Source organism: Vicia villosa, linkage group LG7 (genome assembly GCF_029867415.1).
Source record: "Vicia villosa cultivar HV-30 ecotype Madison, WI linkage group LG7, Vvil1.0, whole genome shotgun sequence".
NCBI lineage: Eukaryota > Viridiplantae > Streptophyta > Magnoliopsida > Fabales > Fabaceae > Vicia > Vicia villosa.
The window spans coordinates 127,198,963-127,220,444 of record NC_081186.1 but is presented as its reverse complement, the minus strand read 5'-3'; the positions used below and the strand labels follow the sequence as shown (position 1 = coordinate 127,220,444).

Here is a 21,482-nt window from a genome sequence, read left to right as displayed (position 1 = left end):
AACCAACTGTCTGATTTGGTCTAAGGTTCCTTAGAAATGGTTCATTCTCTGCTCTATCATGTCTACTCTGTTTTCCATGGTGCTCCTTGTACTGACCATTCACCAACAGATGAAACCAAGGCTCTAGATACCAAATTGATAGGATCAATTTAATATCTAAATAGGGAAAATAACAAAAACAGAATAATATAAGAAAGACTGACTTTTATTTGAAGTTCTCTAGAGTTCAAATGGGATCTAGGGTTACAAATAAAAGTAGAAAGCTGTAGAAAAATGCAGAAAAGATAGAAAGAAAATGGAGGCTCTTAGAGAGGCCTGGTCTCTCCCATGTGGTATATCCACTACTAATTTCTGCGTACCCTAATGATTTCTGCAGCCAATCATTAAATACTAAAACCTAGGAATTATTCTCCATTCATCTACTGCCAGCTGGCAGGCCCATGTGCAGCACCCACTATAAAAGATTCTGCTCTCTCTCCTTGCCCTTTTGTCTTTTTCTCACATAAACCTTACCATACCTATCACTTACCAAGAAACACACTGCAAAGCCAAATATTTTCTTTATTACATTAATTTCCTGGTCGTTCTTGATAGAATGGTTTGAAAAAAACATTGCATCCTACACATCATAGTCAAAAAAAGGTCTTTTTAATCTCATTAAACTGGCTGGTTAGACCAATAGACCAGATGGACTTGAGCCTATCCTGCTCCACTTCAGCGGCTTCACCCTCATGCTTTACCCAACAGCTCGTAGCCAGTAGATCATCAGCTTCTTTTAGGAGTGCTCGAGCTTGCTCGTTGAGAGAAGCATAATTTGTTGAAAATGTTGAGAGTGATTCCTCTTGATTCTCGAGATTCAGCACAAGTTGTTCTAGGTCCCTTTCTTTCTTAGCTAGTTGCATTCTTAACGTTGAAATTTCTTCATCTGACTCCTTATTCCTTCTATTTTCGGCCTTGATGCCCAAAGAAACCTTTTTTATTGAGCTTTTGAGCTCCTTCCTTTGACCCTTGCCTGCCATACTCTCCTGCTGAATTCTATCTAGATGCTTCTCAAAATCCTTCAGCTTGTTGACAGACTCAACAGTGGATTGGAATTCTTGGAATGATAAAAAGGACTTTCTCTTGAACTCTGCAATAGCCTCCTTCACCTCTAAACTCACCTTGGGGTGTCTACTTGTACTCAGTAGATCTAACAGATGATGAAGTCCATACTGTGTATCAAGATCACAAGAGAATTCAGATAAGTCCTTAGCCATTAACAGCTCCAATGAGTTAATAGCCGCTCTAATTGATCCAAGTGAAGCAACTCCAGAACTTGATGCAGCAGATATGGTTTCCTCGGCACTAATACCGAGTCTTCTATCAACATGATCAAAGGGATCGTCTGAGTCAGAAGAGGATACTCCTTCCAGTTCAATATCATCACCCTCACAACAACTTTGAATGACAGGATGATCATTTGAAATTGAAGTAGGATGAACTTCCTCCTCTGGAATCCTTTCTGAAGTTTCTCCGACTACATCCTCCAAAGACCTCTTAGCCGGAACTAATGGTTTAGAGGCCATATCTTTTTTTGCCGCAGCGGCAATTGGAGGTCGAAGTTGGGCCTGAACCTTTGTCTGGTCTCTCCGAGGTCTCTCCTCAGTGACCTGAAAAAATAAATAAACAAAAACAAAAGAAATGTAACAAATAGCTGAAATATAAAAGAACTAGAGTGACATGGGAATAGGGTAAAAGAGAAAAAAACTGGGAAGAAATTTTAACCTTAACTCCTTGTTGTGTCCCCTCCATTGAATTTGGATTCGAATTTGCATTTATCACTGTTTGTGGAGGTTTGGTGAAACAGAAATTTCCTGGATCGGTTGTTTCTCCAAATACATGTATTCCACTATATCTCACAACCTGTCTGATTGGCACCTCATCGTAGGTAATATGATCAACATATGAAACCTCTGCATGATTCCACTCATTATCTGAAAACACTATGTCCTCACTATCTTCAAAGTTTAGCAGAAGTACATGATCAGTAGCTATGATGAAGTTGTAAACCTTCTGACCGCCAATACACTGCTTATGGCCATTGATGAATACTCGGGGGCTAAAATTGACCGCGATAGGTTGCTCATTCCCCAGTCCAATTACAAGACAGAGAGAAATTGCAGGAAATTTGTTGCGAAACCAGAAAGAAAATGACCCTGCAATTTCTTGTTTTCTAACCACTCTTGAGGCATGAGCCTTTTTCACACTTAAACAATGCCTGAACCACTCTGGAATTTTTTTTCCGGGGAAAACAAATATCTTGTTTCCAGCCTGCACTCCTCTCTGTCAGTCATAAGTTTCAAACTGTTACATGTTAACCAAACATTTTGCGACATAAATAGGAACTGATGCCAATTTGATGGGAACTGGTTTTACTGATCAAAATAGTGAAGACTTTCGATAGTGAAAAAAGTTAATATAAGATAAGGAGAGGACCTCGGCACATTCCGAACATCAGCACAAAGTCAATATAAATATTAAATTAAACTAAATAGGATAAGAAGAGGACCTGATTCATTAACATGTTTATACTCTGGGATGTTAATGCGGTGCAGTTTTTTGCAGAGAGCACGTCCAAGTTTTGTGGAAGCCGTGCAATTTCTTGAAGATACACACAGTCATCCAAAATCAGTTCTTTCAAAGAACAAGATTCTGCGGTGCATGCAGGAAGAACAGTGAGGTCCAAGCATTTCAAGGATGTGCATCCTTTCACAGAAAATGTTTCTAATTTCTTTGGAATCCCACTAATTTCTTGTAGATTACTGCAATTATCCAGCTTAAGGTTCCTCAGAAAGTGACATTCTTTGATCCATGAATGAACAGTTGTGAAATTGTTGCCTGATAGGTTTAAATCTTTGACATTGGAAAAAATGTTAAGACCTATTGGAAGGAAGTCATTGGATATATTGCAGTCAGTGAGAATAAGACGGTCCACATTTGAAGACTTGAGCGCCATTTCTTTACCTCTGTCCTGTCCCGATAACCACAACCCTTCACATTTTGAAACATGCATCAAACTTAGTTCTGACAACATGAAAATGCAGCTAGGTAACTGAACCATTCCACAGATTTGTAGTTCCAACTTTCGTAGCCGGGTGAGGTTTTGAAATGAAAAAGGTAGTTCTTTAATCGGACTCCCCATTATATGAAGTTCTGTTATATTTTCCATTTTCCCCAATATTTCTGGGAAACTCTCAAGATTTGAGCAATGTGAAAGATTGAGTTGTTCGAGAGAGGTCAATATGATGGGTGGAAAAGTATTAAGATTCATGCAACTAGAACCATCCAATATCTTAAGACTTCCCAAATATCCAACTGACTCGTGAATTTTAGTTAAATTCTCACAATGTTTAAATGACAATTTTTCTAAATCCGGGAGACCAGATACATCAGGTATCTCAGTTATATATTCACTGTAGCTAAAATCCAAAATTCTCAAATATGCAAATGCCTGCAAAAACATAGTATAAATGAGCTATATAAATAATCATAGGAATTTGATGTGAATTCATAAACATACAACAATACACATGAACACACTTGCCTGGATTGGTTCACAAGGCTTTAAGCAGCTGTCAGGTAACTCGAGTATGCACAGTTTTCTTGGATGAAAATCATGTGGTAACGATGATGAAGCATATCCATGCCATTTCAAAACTCTTAAACTATTTGGAAGACGCGTGGGGCCTTTGTTAAAATGGCCATTTCTAATAATAAGAGTTTTGAGGTTTTTCATTTCCTTTAAGGCCTCTCCATCCCAATTTACTACTTCTCCTTTGGATCCTTTCACGTGTCCTTCATCTTTGGGAAAATCCAGAATTAACATGTGAGTTTTGCTAGTTCCCTTTCAAGGCAATCACAGTACATGAAGATATTAGCAATGAACATATCAGACAAATTGTGTATTAACTGACTGCATATTGTGAAAATAATAATTCAATTACGAACCAATATTGTCAACAAAAATGTTGAGACAAATGAAAAATCAATCTTACCATGTTTTCTTCTAGAACCTGGACTACATCTCCAAAGTTCCATAACCTACTGCGTTCATTGGGCTCTTTGGATTCTTGTCGCACAATTTCTCTACCCATGTCTTGTATCAGTTCATGTAATGTCACAAGACCATCATCAAGCTTTATGAGAGATCTTTCAATCAAGAGCTCAATACCACGTCTCATTGATGAACCATGGTGAGCATGTAGTATATTTTCAACATCAGACAATTTATATCCTCCAAAGCAACAAGCAATGTCAAGAAAAACATCCCTGTCATCTTCATCCAAGGAATCAACGCTTACTCGTAGTATGTCCTGGATCTTTTTATCTGGAATTCTGTCATACCGATCTAATATGAGTTTGCATTCTTCTTCTCCTTTTCCAAACAGGTTGGAACCTACTACCTCCAAAGCCAGTGGGAGCCGAGAAGCGTAACACAATGCACGGTTTAAAATGTCGGTGTACTTTGGATCAGCTTTGTCAGTTTTGAAAGCATTCCAACTAAGCAATTCACAAGCTTCTTTGTCATTCAGTTCCTCCACCTCATATAGTTTACTTTTAACCTCATAATGTGTTAGTAAATCTTTGTCCCGAGTTGTAATGATTATGATGCTACCAGAACCAAACCAATTAGGTGATCCAACAATAGCCTGTAACTGCTCTTTTTGGTCAACATCATCAAGAACCAAAAGAACCTTTTTATTGGAGAGCTTTTGTTGTATTATTGACATTCCATTCCGCACATTGCCCAACCTGATTTTCTTGTCTCCAAGTATCTCAGAAAGAACCGTCTCTTGGAGATTTAATAAGCCATATTTATGCGAACTCACTCTCACATCTTCAAGAAAACAACAAAAACCTTCAAACTTGTCACTAATCGAATTATATACTGATCGAGCAACAGTACTTTTACCAATTCCACCAATACCATGGATGCCTACCATGTGGAAATCTACATCATTCGACGGAATGTTGAGAAGTGAGTTTACTTTATCCACTCTAGACTCCAATCCAACAGGGTAATTGGCAACATGTAAAAGTGTACGATTAATCTTGAGGGAGACTTCCTTAAATATACTGGCAATTAATTGATATTCATATCCCTCCCTGCCTAACAAGAAAAAAGTTGTATGAAGTCAAGTTATTACTATTAGCTCCTAACAAACTCTCGACTAATCCCTAACTACTAACAAACTACTATAGGTTTTGATAAAAAGAGAAGTTAAAAAAATATACCCATGTTTGAAATGAAAGCCTTTGAGATTAGCAGCTTTGTGTAATGAAGTCCTCCATTTGTTAACCATCTCCAGGTCATCCTTAAACGCCTCCTCGTGCTTAGCCAGTGCTTCTCCGTAACTTCCTCTACCGTATCGAACATCAGAAGGATTCACTTTATAAAAAACTGGCAAAACCATTCGACCGTTCTTCTTCTTCTCCTCATAGCAGTCTAGTATCTCGGTGAGTTCCTTCAAGCAAAACTTGGAAAAAGCATAGTTCTTAGAAAACACAACGATGGCGATCTTGGAATCTTTAATAGCCTTAACAAGTGATGAAGTTAATTCTTCACCTTTTGGAATATCGTGATCGTCAAAGAAAGTTTGGATTCCTCTTTGATGAAGAGCAGTGTGGAGATTTCCGGTAAAACCATATCGCGTATCATCACCTCTGAAGCTCAGGAACACATCGTAGAAAAACGAAGCTTGCCCAGCCATTAGATACCGCTCTCCGAGTTTCAGTATCCTGGAAGTCAACGCAGCATGAAGAAGATTGATTGAAGCTCACGAGATACTGTCAAGACTATTAGTAGTATCTTTTTTAGAACACAAATAACAATTATAATTTCAAAAAACAATTTTTTTTAAAAATAAAATACTACCTTGTCCCTAATTATAAGATCATCTTGAATCTTTTCTTGTCAATTTTTATAAGACAATCTTCAAGTTTTAAAGTGCATTAATTTTTTTCTTCAAACACATCTATAATTTGAGTAAGGATCCACTTCATTTCTTACACTCCATTTCTTTTTCATTACTATAGTTTTTTTTGTGTATATTACAAATACTTCTAAGACATATGACACATATTTATTTTTTATTTAACTTTATGCACACAAAACTATAGTAATGGAAAATAAATAGAGGGTAAGAAATTGAGTGGATCCCTACTCCTATAATTTTATCACCTTTTTTCTGCCATTAATAAATATGAATGTATGAAAATCAATTATTTTCTAAGGATAAATTAAATTTGTAAAGTTGTACAAATAATCAATAAATTTAGGGATAAATATACGTTATTCTCTTGCCATATAGGCGAGATTCGGGTTACCCCTTTTAATTTTATTATTTTGATTATCCGCCTGAAAATTTAGAATATCTCTAAAGCGTGTAAAAATCAGGGGGTCAATCAAAAAAACCATTTTAGAGGAGAGTAATAGGGGACAAAAATATAGAATTTTTATATCTCAAGGGGGTAATTCAAACAGAAAAAATTAAAAGGGGGTAAACTGAATCTCGCCTATATGGCGAGGGTAACGTATATTTATCCCATAAATTTAATACTCTAACCAACTTTCTTAATTAACGTAACAGAGTCTTATATTTAGGGACGGAGGCAGTATATAATTATCGAGAAATTCTTATTCCACCCCATGCTTTTTCAGCGCACCACGCAAAATTCCAAAAATGCCCCTCAAAACTGGAATTGCATTTCAGGTACGCACAAAAATAGACATTAATGTTGGAACTAACATGAAATATAACTACGGTTTAGGACCGTAAGTATACTTATGATTCATTGTATGATATACTCTTTTCTCTATCTGACTATTTCTCGTCCAAATATCCTATTCAGTGTATGTCTATGTGCTCGCTTTTAGTCAGCTCCAAGGGAAACACACTTTACACCTGTTAAGAAAATCTTAAGGTATCTGAAGGGAATATCTAACCTTGGCTTTATGTGTAAGAAAACATCATAATACAAATTATCATGTTTCTGTGACGCAGACTATGCAGGAGATAGAAGAGAACGTAAAAGCACTTTTGGAAACTGTTAGTTTCTGGGTAACAATCTCATATCTTGGTTAAGCAAAAGGAAATCAACCATTGCACTATCAACTGCTGAACCAGAATATATATCACTATCATTTTGCAGCACTCAGATGCTCTGAATGAAAAGTCAACGTGAAGATTTTCATATATATGAAGTAACATTCATATCTTTTGTGATAACACAACTGCTATATTCCTAAGTAAGAATCCTATTTTGCATTCTAGAGCCAAACACATAGAAATCAAACATCATTTCATTAGAGACTATGTTTAGAAAGGGATTCTCAGTTTAAAATTTATTAATACAGACCATCATGGGCTGATATCTTCACAAAACCCTTAGTTGAAGATAGATTTATGCTCATTCTAAAACATTTGAAAATGAGACTCTGTCCAAAATAAATATCTTAATATGCGTTAGACTCTTTCTGTGAAAATTTTGATTTTGATATGTGCAAATAATTTCTTTCTTAATACTTCTACAAGTTAGAAGATGTCTTGATCAGAAATATCTTAATTAGTCAGAAACCTTTTGGTATTTTTGACTCTAAGAACATTAACTTGTGTCTTTTCAAACACATGGATATGATTTAGACTTTTGTCAATTTAAATTATAATACATCGTTTGAATAACACCTCGAGCAGTGGGAAATTCTTTTTGAGAATAGATAAAATCTTCAAGTTTTATTCCTATCAGTGGTATTTAAGAAAATGTTAAGACATTCTTTAGTTGAAATTAAATATTGTTAGCACGACATATCTACTTTTGTTTTTATTTTTGTCTTCTGGTCTTAAGTTTCCCTGACAATTGTCTTGTAAATGATGGTTATACTTCATTCTCCCTTGTCCCAAGCTTAGACTTTAACTACGTTGAGTTTTTCAAGGTTGATTGGTTTCTTAACAAAATCAATTCTCTTCTCAGTCACTTCTCCTCCTCTCTTCTATATATCTCTTATTTGTTTCTTTTCACTCTTCATCTTTCTTTGCGTCTTCAGGAAATATTCTTTCCATAAATTTGTTCCTTCATGTCTTCAAAAATCTTCGCTGGAAGAGGGGATATTTTAGAAGTCATTCATGAAGTCCATCCAAATTTCTCCAGCCTAAAGGATATTAGTTTCAACATGTCTTTGAGCATTCTTGCTCAAGGATGGTATGGATATTCTGCAATGTTTCATGGACCAATTTATCCAAATATGGTCAAAACCTTTTGGAAATATGTTTCTGTGAGCAATCATGGTTTATCAATTTGCTCAAATGTCTTTAGTTTTCCCATTGTCATTACTCTTACCTCAATTGATGAAGCCATAGGTTATGTTGATATTAGTGGTATCATTGTGGAGCAACTCTGTCTCAAATATACCTTCGTGGAGAAACTCATCTCTATCCATGACATGTTTTCGTCTAGATAAGAGCCCACAAATCCAGCAAAGCTTCTTCCCTTTGTTAAAATTTGGTTTCGACTTCTTCTAACCAACTTTCGTCCTCGAGGAGATAGTCTGAACGTTCTGTCACACGATGACAGACTCTTCATCTACTTTCTACTTTCTGATGTTAAGGTCAACTTGCCACAAACCATCTTCAACTATTTGAAGGAATCTGTTGAAGTCTCCAGAAGCAGATATAAGTCCTTCATACCTTTTGGAAGAGTTCGATATGAACTTTTCCATGAGGCATATATGCTCAGTTTTGTTCGGTTGGTTGGATCATAAAACACTCTTGAAGAAGTCAGATGTGAAGTCTTTGAATCATAAGTTATTTCGTTGTTTGCCGTCTTTTTGTTTTTCTATTTTCTGAATCTTGTCTGTACTCTCCTTTATTATTATCAATTAAAGTTTATTTGTTATCCTTTATTTCTATCTTGATGATTTTTAGAAAAGCGTGCTTAATAATTAAAATTCATTGAATTTTAACTTTTTTATTATGTCAAAAAGGGGGAGAAAAATAGTGATGATTTTGATTCCTATCTAATTCTCTAAATCTCATTGCTTACATGTTTTTCTAAGGATAAAGATCAGATAAAAAATTTCTAATGTTCAGAAATATCTGACAAATCAAGATCTGAGAAACAACACGCTCTGATAGTTCTGATAAGCAGACTATATGTTAAAATCAGGCTCTAACAAGTTAACAATGCTCTGATATCCCTTATCTGGCTCAGGGGAGGGTTTGTTCATCTCACGGGGAGTTTTCTCTATCTAACTCTAATACTTTTTATGATATAACCTTGTAAAATTGCTTCCTCAAAATATATGGTTTTGTCATCAAAAAGGGGGAGATTGTTAGAACAAGGTTTGGTTCTGCATTTATGTTGCACCCTAAAATTTGCCCTCTTTATTTGAGCTATAAGTTAATAATGACGTTTATTTCGTCATTCAAAAATTGAAGAAAAATAATAAAGAGTTTTCATGGGTTTAAGAAGATACGGTGTGAAAAATGGTTTAAACAGTGGAAATACGAGAAAATTCACAAGTCCTATTTGGAAGGTGATATGAGCTGAGTTCCCGCGCTACCCCGACAGTTTCGACGATATCTACAACTTTCGTGTTCGGCTCGGAAGCCAATGCTTTGAGGAAGGTTGTCAGATTTGCCAATTACTTGAGGTTTCGCAGTGAAAAACGGTGCTGAATGTAGGGTTTTCGGACAATAAAAAATTCATATCTCACAATCCGCTCGTCGGATTCTCTTGAAAATTTAACTGGAGCTCCGTACTATCATTACCAAGATTTCATATGTTCGGACCGAGGGCCAATTATGCACGGAAAACTCCCAGAATTTTAAGGATCGTCACGTTCTTTCGGTAAAAAGTGTGTTTTCGAGTATGTCGCGCCAAGTTCAAAAATTCATAACTTCTTCGATTTTTATCGTATGAAGTCCATTCTGGCGGCATTTTCTCGGAAATTTCGTTATCTTCGATTCTTCGTCACACATGCTAAGTCAGATTTCGAGCCGAAGTTTGAGTTTTATCACGTTCTTTGAGCGGTACTCGCAAAATTCTGCATAGTCGCACCAGATAAACCAATTTTTCTCGTCATTCAAACGCGCATAATTTCCTCACCGTTTGTCGGATTGAGACGATTCTCGCGGCTACGAGTCACAAATTTGGTCATCTTCGCAGTGACGTTCGTTTTATTTCCAAATTTCGCACCGAGTCATATTTCCCCGAAAACGAGCAGAAAAGAGATACGTCGGAGGCATTTTTGACATTTCATCACTTAAACTATATAAACAATTTTCCCTCCTTTTCTTTCATAACTTCCATTCTCTAAAAATTTCATAAACTTTTCTCTCAAATCCCTCTCAAATTCTTGGAATCAAAAACTCACAGAAACCAAAAAAAACTCTATCACTTTTTTTTTCCCCAAAACCAAATTCACTCTCTCGTAAAGCCTTCAACCACAAAAATCTCAAGAAATTGTGAGAAATCTAAGAATCAAGAACAGCCAAGACCTCTCCTCCGATCCTCTCTCGTCGCAACACTATTCTCCACCGTGAATCACCGCCGGATCACTCTTCTCCGCCACAAATCTCTTCTGTTCGATTCGCACCGCAACTTCACACAAGTGCTGCATCCTGCGTTCGTTGCAGCTCCGGCAATCACTCGTCCTTTCTCCGTTTCTCTAATTCAAACTTCTCTCCGGTAATTTCATTGATCCTTTACTCACGAACATGATTCTTGATTGCTTGTGATCATATTTGTTGATTATCGTTGATTATGATTATGGATAATAGATGAAGGATGAATGCTGTTAATTGATGAATGATTGTTGAGGTTATTATTGAATCATATATTTGATGATGAAGATTGTTGTTTGTGTTTGTTGATCATGAATGGATTGAATTGTGGTGATAATTGGTTCCATGACTCATGAGTTAAATAGAAGCATGCTAGGTGTTTGTTGTTTTGCTTGTGAGATGTGTTTTTGATCATAATTGTGAAAAGTTTGAGTAGTACTATTGTTGTGGCTAATTGATGGTGCCTATTTGTGGTTTTCGTTGATCGTGTGACTTTATGAGGCCATTCCAATATAGAGAACAATGCTGGAAATTCATAAATGTTTGATTGGTGGTTTTGGAGCATTAAAGTACATGAGAAGGCATGGTAATACAAGTGGATTAATGCTGATTTTTTGTGTTGACTTGGTGATGTTTGGATGTGAATCTCATAAGTTCTAAGAGCTACTTTAGCACACAAATCATGCTGGAAATTTACTCGCGTCTGAATGATATTTTAGTTGCTTAAAAATGTAAACAAAATGTGGTTGATTTTTAGTTGCTGACTATAGAATGTAGGTGAATTTTTTATGATCATTGGGACTGTTTTGAAACACTAAGAGTGCAGAATTTTTGATGGTTAATATTGTAGTTTGACTTTGCTTGCTAACTCATAAAAATGCTTTGAAACTATGTGAGCAAAGTGTGCTTGAGTTCTAGTTTTTGTGTAATGTTTAATGTGATTTCAAGGTGTTTTGGGGACTGTTTTATTATCACTATTATGCAGAATTTTCCATGGCTTCATTGCACTATGTTTCCATCCTTTTAATTCATGAAAATTGGTCCTTTTGTTGCGCTTTTGACATGAAACTAGTTGGTTTTGGTTGCTTGTTGTTTCTAAGTGATAAATAGTGTTTTTATGTGCTAATAATTGACATTTGAGCTGCTGCAACTTTCTGCTTCACATAATATACTCAGTTTGCTCGGTTTGTGTTTTGTGTGTGCGTCGTGTCGGCTTCATTCCATTTTGCCATATCTTTTGAACCACTTATCGTTTTTTATCATGTGAATAATGTTTTTCATACGTAATAATATTTTCGGAGCTGTTTGTGCAGTTTATTTTCGGTTTTAGCCGACTTTTTTTACCGTTTTCGCTTCTGCCCCGTCTTGAAAGTCGCGCTTCCGGGACGATTTTGTAAATTCTAATTGCATATTTGACTTCTTTAGCACGTTTTAACCTTGTAATAAAATTTTAGATTAATTCTGACGAGTTTAGTTTTCACTGTTTTTACCCGGTTTTGCCGTTTCGGTGTACCGTTGTGCATGTAAATACTTGTGCTGGCTTCCGTAGTTTTAGTGTACATATTTGATTTGCTTTTGAATACTATCTCATGTTTCTTCTTATTCGCTTTTGTTATGTTTTCACTTTCTATTCCGTTATCCATTTCCGGTTCAGCTTATAATTCAATAACGCAATTCCGATTGCGGTGTCTTGTTATCTCTAACGTGTGTGTTAGTATGCAAGGCAACATGGAGGCTCTGGTCGATGCCCGCTCTCGTGTTCCGCTTTATTTGTGGGACACGACATTTATCCTCTCTCTGATTCGCGTTTCTACACGCATCCTTTATCATTATACTTGCTTGTCCGGATTTCTGTTTCCCTTGCAGGTGTATGGTATTCGTTGTGCCCGATGCACACGTTGGCGTGTGATTTACTTTCATCGCGCCGAATCTTGATTGCTTATGCGGATTCTAATCGGAGTGCTGACATGTTTGCTGTTGCTTTTGCTAGCTCGCTCGCGGGATCCTAGTTTACTCGCTCTCTTCGCTTTAGTTTACGGATCATCATCCGTTTGGTATTGATTCCGTTTCATTTTACTTTTCTCGCACTTTATCGCTTTCTCGCATCATCCTTTAACATGAGAAGTAGGACCTAGACATGCATCTGGCCAAGCCCTCGAAAGAGACTCTGTTTTTGTTGGTGTGTTTACATTTGTGCTTTGCGGCAGGGAGTCACGGTGTAATAAGTCCTATATGGCACTCCGTTAAGTCCTCATGGAAGGCATGCGGTCAAGGGTTCGTAATCAACCCCCGCCTAGTCTCATCGAGTCTGTTCAGTATGCGCACGCTACGCGTTGCTCGCTTCTGAACCTGCACAAGATCTTGTTATCGAGTATGTCAGGAAAAGGGTTCATGCAGCCGGACCCCCGCCTTTCCTATAGCTCGCGTTGCTCGACGTTGATGCTCGGTGTACGCACGCACCGTTTTCCTTTACGATCCGTGACGGCTTGGTTGCTGAGAGGGGTCCGCCCTCTTGTCTATGGCCCGATCATTTTCGCGAGGTCTAATGCTTGGTTGACTTGGGTTGAGCTGCTCCCCTTGGCTATGGCGGGACCGCTTTTCTACCACTCGGTCAGTACCGTTGGTTTGTTTGCTTTACGAGTGGATGCTCGTTTGTGTGATTATTGTGTGCTTCCCCGTTTCTCATAGGTTGTTAGTTTAGTTTAGATTTGCACCCTTTGTATGATAACATTAGGTAGCAAGCTTTCCCCCTTAGCTTAGGACTTCCTCATGCATCTTTTAAAACACAAACCACACTCTTTGATTTTCTTTTTCTAAGAACTTGTTATTTCCGCTCCATTCCCAAGCATAAGTCTCCAAAGGTCGAGCAGCGGAGTGTGAATGTAACTCGTTCACCTAAAAAATACAAAACAAACAGAAATTAGTTAGCCGAGCTACGGTAGCTCTGATTCTGCAAAACAGATACGTAGGCAGCGGGGTAGGGCCCGTGCGAGCACAATCCTTTCTTTTCCCTACATTCTGCATTCATTTTAGTCCAGATTAGCGTAGATTTGTTACACACCCATAGATTTAGATACAGGCGTGGATACCATCGAGTACGATGGGCGCGTGGGGTGCTAATACCTTCCCCTCGCGTAACCGACTCCCTTACCCTTTTTCTCTGGTCGTGAGACCGTTGTTTTGTTTTGTGGTTTGTTGGCATTCCCTTCCTTTTCAGGATAAATATGTTAGTGGCGACTCTGTTAATTTTCGCGGGTAGCGACAATTTAATCTCTAGTTTTGATGATAATAATACATACATATATTTTATATGTAACAATTTTGAACTCTAATAGTTTCTTAAGGGTGCAGATATAAGATTTTGTTCGATTATGGATAGTTATCTAGATAGTTATCTAGAAAGATCACCAGAATCAGCGTTGTCACGCCTCAGAAGAACTATTCATCCATTTCTAAATAAACATCGGTAGTTCTGAAGAATGTTGAATGTTCGCTAGAAAAGGATCTACATGTATTTCTCAGATAAGCTACTACTTCCAGATCAGTAGTCAAGGTTTCCAGCTCATAAATCAAGATTTGTTGTTCAAATAAGCTTTTGTGTTCAACTCTAAAGACAAGGTTCTGACTCTGAAGACTCTGATATTCTTGGAATACTCATGTAACATGATATCTTCTATACTCCCACTACTTCATATCAGAAGTATATTATTAAGAAGGAAAGATCATAAACTTGCACAAGAAGATAAATGGTACAACAATACAGTACCCACTCCACTATTGAGAGAACGTATGTACGACCAAGTAATTTGTGTGCTCTTTGTCTCCAACGATCTCATAGGAGTCGTTATGTTAGCTGGCATGGTAACCGGTGTTTTTGTCCTTCTCAACGGTCTACTTTGTTCTTAAACTTTGTTTCATTTGCTTATCTAATATTTTCTATTGTAAATCTTTTGAGATTTGTTATTCCTCAAGTGACTAGGTTGTTAGTCTGTATACTTGAGAGGGCTAAGATGTCTTTCTAGACTCTTAGACGTTTGATTGTAATCTTTAAAGATTAGTGGATTAAGTTCTTTTTGAAGGCGAAACCACCTTGGCGGGTGGACAAGATTAGCCTTGTTTAAGAAATATACCCACCATATTGTTTCTATTTTTAATCTTATTGAACAGATTAGCGAGGTCAAAAGACCAGGTAGACTTGAGCATACTCTGCTTCACTTCAGCAGCTTTACCCTCATGCTTTACCCCACTATTCGCAGCAAGTAAGTCATCAGCTTTCTTTAATAGTGCTATAGCTTGATGGTTGATAGAAGCATAACTTGTTGAATAGGTTGAGAGTGTTTCCTCCTGATTCTTGAGATTCAGCACAAGTTGTTCATGGTCTCTTTCTTTGGTAGATAGATGTATTCTTAAAGTTGCAATTTCTGTCTCTAACTCCTTCTTCCTCCTATTTTCAGACTTGATTCCCAAAGAAACCTTTTTTATCGAGCTTTTGAGGTCCTTCCTTTGACCCTTGCCTGCAAGAGTCTCCTGCTGAATTCTATCCAGATGCCTCTCAAAATTCTTCAGTTTGTTGACAGACTCGGCAGCAGATTGGAATTCTTGAAATGATAAAAAGGCCTTTCTCTTGAACTCCACAATAGCTTCCTTCACCTCGAAAGTAACCTTGGGGTGGCTACTTGTACTCAGTACATCCAACAATTGACCAAGTCCAGACTGTGCATCAGGATCAGAAGAGACTTCAGATAAGTCCTTAACCATTAATCCATCCAAGGATCTAATAGCCTCTTTAATTGATCCAAATGAAGCATCCCGAGAACGTGATGTGGACGATATGGTTTCCTTGGCACTAATACCGAGTCTTCTATCAACACGGTCAAAGGGATCATCTGAGTCAGAACCTTCAGATGAAGAGGATTCTTCAGATTCAAGTTCACACGAAGATACTGCTTCCGCTTCAATATCATCACCCACGCGACAATTTTGAATGATGGGAGGGATATATGAAATAGTCGTAGGATGAGTATCCTCCTCTGGAAGTCTCCCTGAAGCTCTTACGACACCTTCCAAAGACCTCTTAGCTGGAAGTGTTGGTTTAGGGCCTGGACCATTTTTCGCATCAGTAATTGCAGGTTCAAGTTGGGTCGATGAGAGAATGAGTGAAGACAAATTCTCTGTCTGGTCTTTCTGGTGTCTACCTGCTGCGATCTGAAAAGTAAATACAACAAAAGCAAAACAAGGGGAAAAAATAAATATAACAAATACAGATTGAGGGAGATAAGAATGGAGTAAATGAGAAAAGAAAAGAGAAGAATTTTTTTCACCTGGCCTCTTTGGTGTGCTTCCATTGAATTTGTATTCGAATTCACACTTAGTAACGACTGTGGGGGATTGTTGAATCGGATATTTGCCATAGAACTGTATTGTTCATATACATGTATTCCACTATATTTGGCAACCCCTTTGATTGGGACCCCGTTGTTGTTAATATGATCTGCATACGAAACCAACACATGATTCCAGCTATTGTATGAATAGACTACATCCTCTTTATCTTCAAATTTTAGCAGCCGTATGTCAAACAAAAGTATGTGATCTGTTGCTATTCTGAACTCGTGGACTTTCCGATTTCCAAGGGACTTTTTATTGCCATTGATGAACACTTTGGGGCTAAACTTTATGGTGATAGCTTGCTCACCCATCGATTCGATAACAAGACAGAGAGAAATTACTGGAAATTTGTTGCGAAACCAAAAAGATATTGATCCTCCATTTACACGGTGTGTAAACCAATCTGGAATTTTTGTTCCTGGTAACGAAAACATCTTGTTTCCGGCTTCTACTGATTCCTGTAAGTAAAAAGTTCAGAAACTGTTAAAAGTTTATCAAATAGTTGAGACATCAGCAAGAACTAAAACTCATTTGATAGGAACTGATTTTACTGATCACAAAAGTGAAGACTTCAAGCCTAAAATGGAAATTTATAAGCAATTGTTGCGGCTGTGATAAAAGCCAATACATAGGCACCGTGCACTTCAAAGTTATGTAAGTATTTGCAAGTATACAAAATCACTCCATCAAATCGCCAATCTTCATGATACTCCTCTACAACATCAACTAATTTCCACAGCAAATACAGTAAACACTCTCAAACACCAAAAAGAAATTATGTAGTATTGGAGTCAACATAATTATTGCAAAAGAAAAAAAAGATAATAAAGATATGCTTCTTTTTCAATTTTCCTTCCTCCATTTGTCTTAATCAACTTTTGAATTTTTCTATGTAATTCAAGAAATCGTTGCAAAATTATTTTTGACGAGTGTTTTGCGCCAAAAGATTTTAAACCATGACTCGGAATCCGTCTAGCCTATCATATAAATATTTTCTGCTAGAGAAAGAAAGAGGGTTCAACAACCTAATAGCTACAAGAAACTAAAAATAACACTCAGCATTACATGTACCAGTAACTGAGCTTTTAAATTCAATCCATTACTGCATAAAAAACAATTTGAAGACGCTCGTTAAGTCACATATATAATGATGAACAACTTATTCAAAAAGATATCAGTTAGTGTTGGTACTATTACTCAATGAATAAGAATAGGCTTGCATGCTGGAAGTTCTTGCCAAGTAATAACTAATGAATAAAAATAAATTAAATCGATATGAAGTATAGTGGCATAACAACTAAAATTGATTAAAATTTATGTAGGAACTAAACTTAAAAAAATTTAATTTTATAAGGACAAAACATATTTAACACTTATTTAAATAAATTAAATAGGAATAAAAAAAGGAACCTGATTCACAAACATGCTTGTAGACAATGATGTGCAGTTTTTTGCAGAGAAGCTTTCCAACTTTGGCAGAACCCCTATAACTTGTTTTAAAAATGAGCAACCATCCAAAATGAGCTCTCGTATCGAAGAGGGACATTCTCCTGTGAAGTCCAAGTATTTCAAGGATGTGCATCCTTGTGCAGAAAATGATTCTAGTTTCCATGGTAGCCCTTTAATTTCTTGTATATTCTTGCAATCATCCAGCTTAAGGTTCCTAAGAAAGAGACACTCTTTGATGCTCGCATGAAGAATTTCAAAATTATTCCCCGAGAGATCCAAATCTTTCACATTGGAAAACCAAGTAAGACCTATTGGAAGTAAGTCATCTGATATGTTGCAATATGACAGAATAAGATGCTCTGTCTTTGATGACTTGGACTCCAATTTTTCACCAGTGTCCGGTTTGGATAAACACAACCTTTGGCACTTTGAAACACGCATCAAACTAAGTTCTGCCAACATGGCAATGCTACTTGGTAGCTGAATCGTTCCACAGATGTGTAGTTCTAATTTTCGAAGCCGTATAAGGTTTTGAATTGAAAATGGTAATTCTTTTACGGGACTTGCCATTATATGAAGCTCTGTTAGGTTTTCCATCTTCCCCAATATTTCTGGGAAACTCTCAAGAGCCGAGCAATGTGAAAGATTGAGTTGTTCAAGAGAGGTCAATCTGATGGGCGGTAAAGCACTGAGCTTCTTGCAATGAACAACATCCAATATTCTAAGTTTTTCCAGAAGTCCGACTGATTCGTGAATCTGTGTTAAACTTTCACAATGTTTTAAAGATATTTTTTCTAAATTTGGGATGCCAGATACATCAGATATATGAGTTATCCATTCACAGTAGCTGAAATCCAAAACTGTCAGACTTTTGAAACCCTAAAATGGAAAAAAAAAATACAATATGCCAAATGAAAATCATAAGAATATAAACTGCATTTATTAGTATATAAGGCAAGCACATACACTCAAACAAATACTTGCCTGAATTGGTTCACTTATCCTTAGGTGACTCTCGGACAACTTGAGTATCACCAGTTTCTTTGGATGAAAACCATCTGGTAATGACGATGAAGGATACCCCGACCATTCCAACACTCTTAAACTATTGGGAAGATGCGTGGGGCCTTTGTTAAGACGAACATTTCTAATAATGAGTGTTTTGAGGTTTTGCATCTTTTTTAAGGCCTCTCCATCCCAATTTACTTCTTCACCACTTGAGTTTATTCCATCTTTGGGGAAATCCAGTAATAAGCTTTCAACTGTATTAGAACCCTTTTTAAGATAAATAAAAGTACAGGTCAATTGCAGACAAACTCGTGTATAATATATAAAGTGTTTAAAACAATTGTGTATTGGTACTGTCAACAAAAGATTAGAAATCATGGTTACAAATGAAAAATCAAACCACCGTATATCAGTCAACTACTCACAGATTTATCTTGTAAAACTTGAACAACATCTTGTGGAAGCCATAACCTACTTCGTTTCCCAGGCACATCTGGTGATTCCTGTCGGACAATTTCTCTACCCATGTCTTGTATCAAGTCGTGTAATGTGACAAGACCATCATCAATCTTTATGAGAGATCTTTTAATCAACACTGTTATACTATTTTTCACAGATAAAGCATAATGAGCCCCGAGTATGTCTTCCACTTCTACCAACTTATGTCCATTGAAGAAACAAGCAATATCACAAAAAATTCTCCGCTCTTCTTCCTCCAAGGAATCAAAGCTTATTTTGAGTACCCTTAGGATATTTTTATCAGGAATTTTTTCATACTCATCCAATGCATCATTCCATTCGTCTATACGTTTTCCAATCAAGTAGGAGCCCAATACTTGCAAAGCCAGTGGAAGCCTAGAAGCATAGGTTAATGCACGATTTAAAACGTGTGCATAGCTTCGATCAACTGCTTTGTCGGTCTTGAAAGCATTCCAACTAAGAAGAGCAAGAGCTTCTTTTTCACTTAATTCCTCTACCTCATAGGTTCTTCCAAATCCAAATCCACCGTCATGTTTTGCTAGCAAATTATTGTCCCGGGTTGTAATGATGACTCTGCTGCCAGGACCAAACCAATCGGATGTTCCTGCAATAGCTTGAAGCTGCTCCATTTTGTCAACATCGTCCAGAACCAATAGAACCTTTTTTCGGCATAGCCTTTTCCTCATCGTTGAAATTCCTTGTTTCACATTTTGTATGTCAATATCCCCATCACCACATATCTTAGAAAGAACAATCTCTTGAAGATGTACTAACCCAAATTTCATTGAATTCTCTCGCACATCCTCGAGAAAACACAGACCTTCAAACTGGCCACCAATTGAATTATATACTCCTAGAGCAATTGTAGTTTTACCAATTCCACCGATCCCATGGATGCCTACCATCTGGACTAGATCATCAGACTCAAGATTCAGAAGTGATTTTACTTTATCCACTCGAGACTCCAATCCAACAGGGTAATCCGCAACACGTAAAGAAACACGTGAAGAAACACGAGAAACCATGCTACAGATTTCCTTAACGATACTCTCAATAAATTTATATTCGTATCCACCCTTCCTGCTCATTCAGAGAAACTTGTGTGAACATAATTTGGATAATCAGTTTAATTAAAAGCTTTTATAGTATACAAGTTTATCATATAAATGTTTATGTATAGTTTATTTATATGAATTCACTCGGAATCAATTCTCGTCATACCCGAAATGGAAGCCACTGAGGTTAGCTGCATTGTGTAAAGCCATCCTCCATTTTTGGACTTTCTCCTTGACGAACCTCTCCTCGTGCTTAGCCAATGCTTCTCCGTAACTTGCTCTCCCGTGTCGAACATCAGAAGGATCGATTTCATAAAAAACAGGTAAAACCACACTACCATTATTCTTCTTCTCCTCATAGTAATCTAGGATCGCGGTGAGTTCTTCCAAGCACCAGCTAGAAAAAGCATAGTTGTTAGAGAAAATAACTATGGAAATTCTGGATTCTTGTATTGCCTTCAAAAGCGATCGACTGGGTCCATCTCCTTTGAGAAGCACGCCGTCGTCAGCGAAGGTGCGGATCCCTCTTTGATTGAGAGCAGCGGTGAGATGGGAAGTGAAACTGAATCGTGTATCTTCGCCTCTGAAGCTGAGATACACGTCGTGTTTGTAGGTAGAGGAATCTCGTAAAGCCATTAGATGGAATGAAGAAGATGAGTTTCAGATTGATCCAAGTCAACGCAGCATGCAGATTCAAAATGTGACAAACCTCCATTAAATAGTCTTCTTTTCATTTTTTTTAAATATCCAGTTATTCCACCTAAGAGGTACCAAGAAGGGTTGAAAGTAGGGGTGGCAAAACAGGTCGGGGCCCGCTGGGCCGTCCGCGCATCCGTCAAAAATTGGCGGGTTGGGTTGGGATTTTAGACTCGCCGCTCGCTAAAACCCGTCCTGCCAAAACCCGTCGCCCGCCATACCCGTCCCGCCAAAGTCCGCCGCTCGCCCAAACCCGCTCCTCCTCCAAAACTCACTCTTTTTTTAGTTAATTCTAGTAATTGCAATTCTTCATGGTTTATTTTATACATTTATTTATAAATATATGTAATATTTTTTAGAGTAAATTTGTTAAAAAGTTACTTTTATAAAAAATTGTTTTAAAAAATAAGTGAAAAGTTTAATTAAAAAGTAAAAAAAGCATATTAATCTATTAAAAAAATATAAATAAAAATAGGCGGGTAAACCCGCCGCCCGCCAACCCGCCATCTTGGCGAGGCGGACATGATTTTGATGCCCATTTTACTTGACGGACATGCCCGCCCTGCTCGTTTTTTGGCGGATATAAGGCGGGACGGGCGGCCCGTTTTACCACCCCTAGTTGAAAGTTGAAACCTCCATTATTCAACAAACCCATAACCTTTGCAATAAAAAAACTCTATCCACTAGGTCTCCATTGAATTTGTTAGCAAGGCAATACAAATATATATCTATATATCTATAATATAAAAAAATCGGATGCTCTGGAAAACACAAATTTAATCTATTGTCTTTGTCCTCCACCTCA

The 21,482-nt window shown here is 37.3% G+C and overlaps 2 protein-coding genes across 2 annotated transcripts; both read right to left on the bottom strand.

Annotated features, from left to right (window-relative positions):
* Positions 1-272: 272 nt before the first annotated feature.
* On the bottom strand, positions 273-5,868 carry LOC131616780 (TMV resistance protein N-like). Its single transcript, XM_058888223.1, has 6 exons — positions 5,275-5,868; positions 4,035-5,145; positions 3,584-3,883; positions 2,549-3,490; positions 1,765-2,322; positions 273-1,649 (listed from the first exon to the last, which is right to left on the bottom strand). Exons 1-6 carry the CDS (start codon positions 5,748-5,750, stop codon positions 633-635), a joined length of 4,404 nt encoding a protein of 1,467 aa, XP_058744206.1. The 5' UTR covers positions 5,751-5,868; the 3' UTR covers positions 273-632.
* Positions 5,869-13,292: 7,424 nt separating this feature from the next.
* LOC131616779 (TMV resistance protein N-like) lies at positions 13,293-20,746 on the bottom strand. The gene is made up of 6 exons (XM_058888222.1): positions 20,148-20,746; positions 18,872-20,006; positions 18,423-18,713; positions 17,400-18,317; positions 15,923-16,447; positions 13,293-15,806 (listed from the first exon to the last, which is right to left on the bottom strand). Exons 1-6 carry the CDS (start codon positions 20,615-20,617, stop codon positions 14,709-14,711), a joined length of 4,437 nt encoding a protein of 1,478 aa, XP_058744205.1. The 5' UTR covers positions 20,618-20,746; the 3' UTR covers positions 13,293-14,708.
* Between the last annotated feature and the right edge of the window lie 736 nt (positions 20,747-21,482).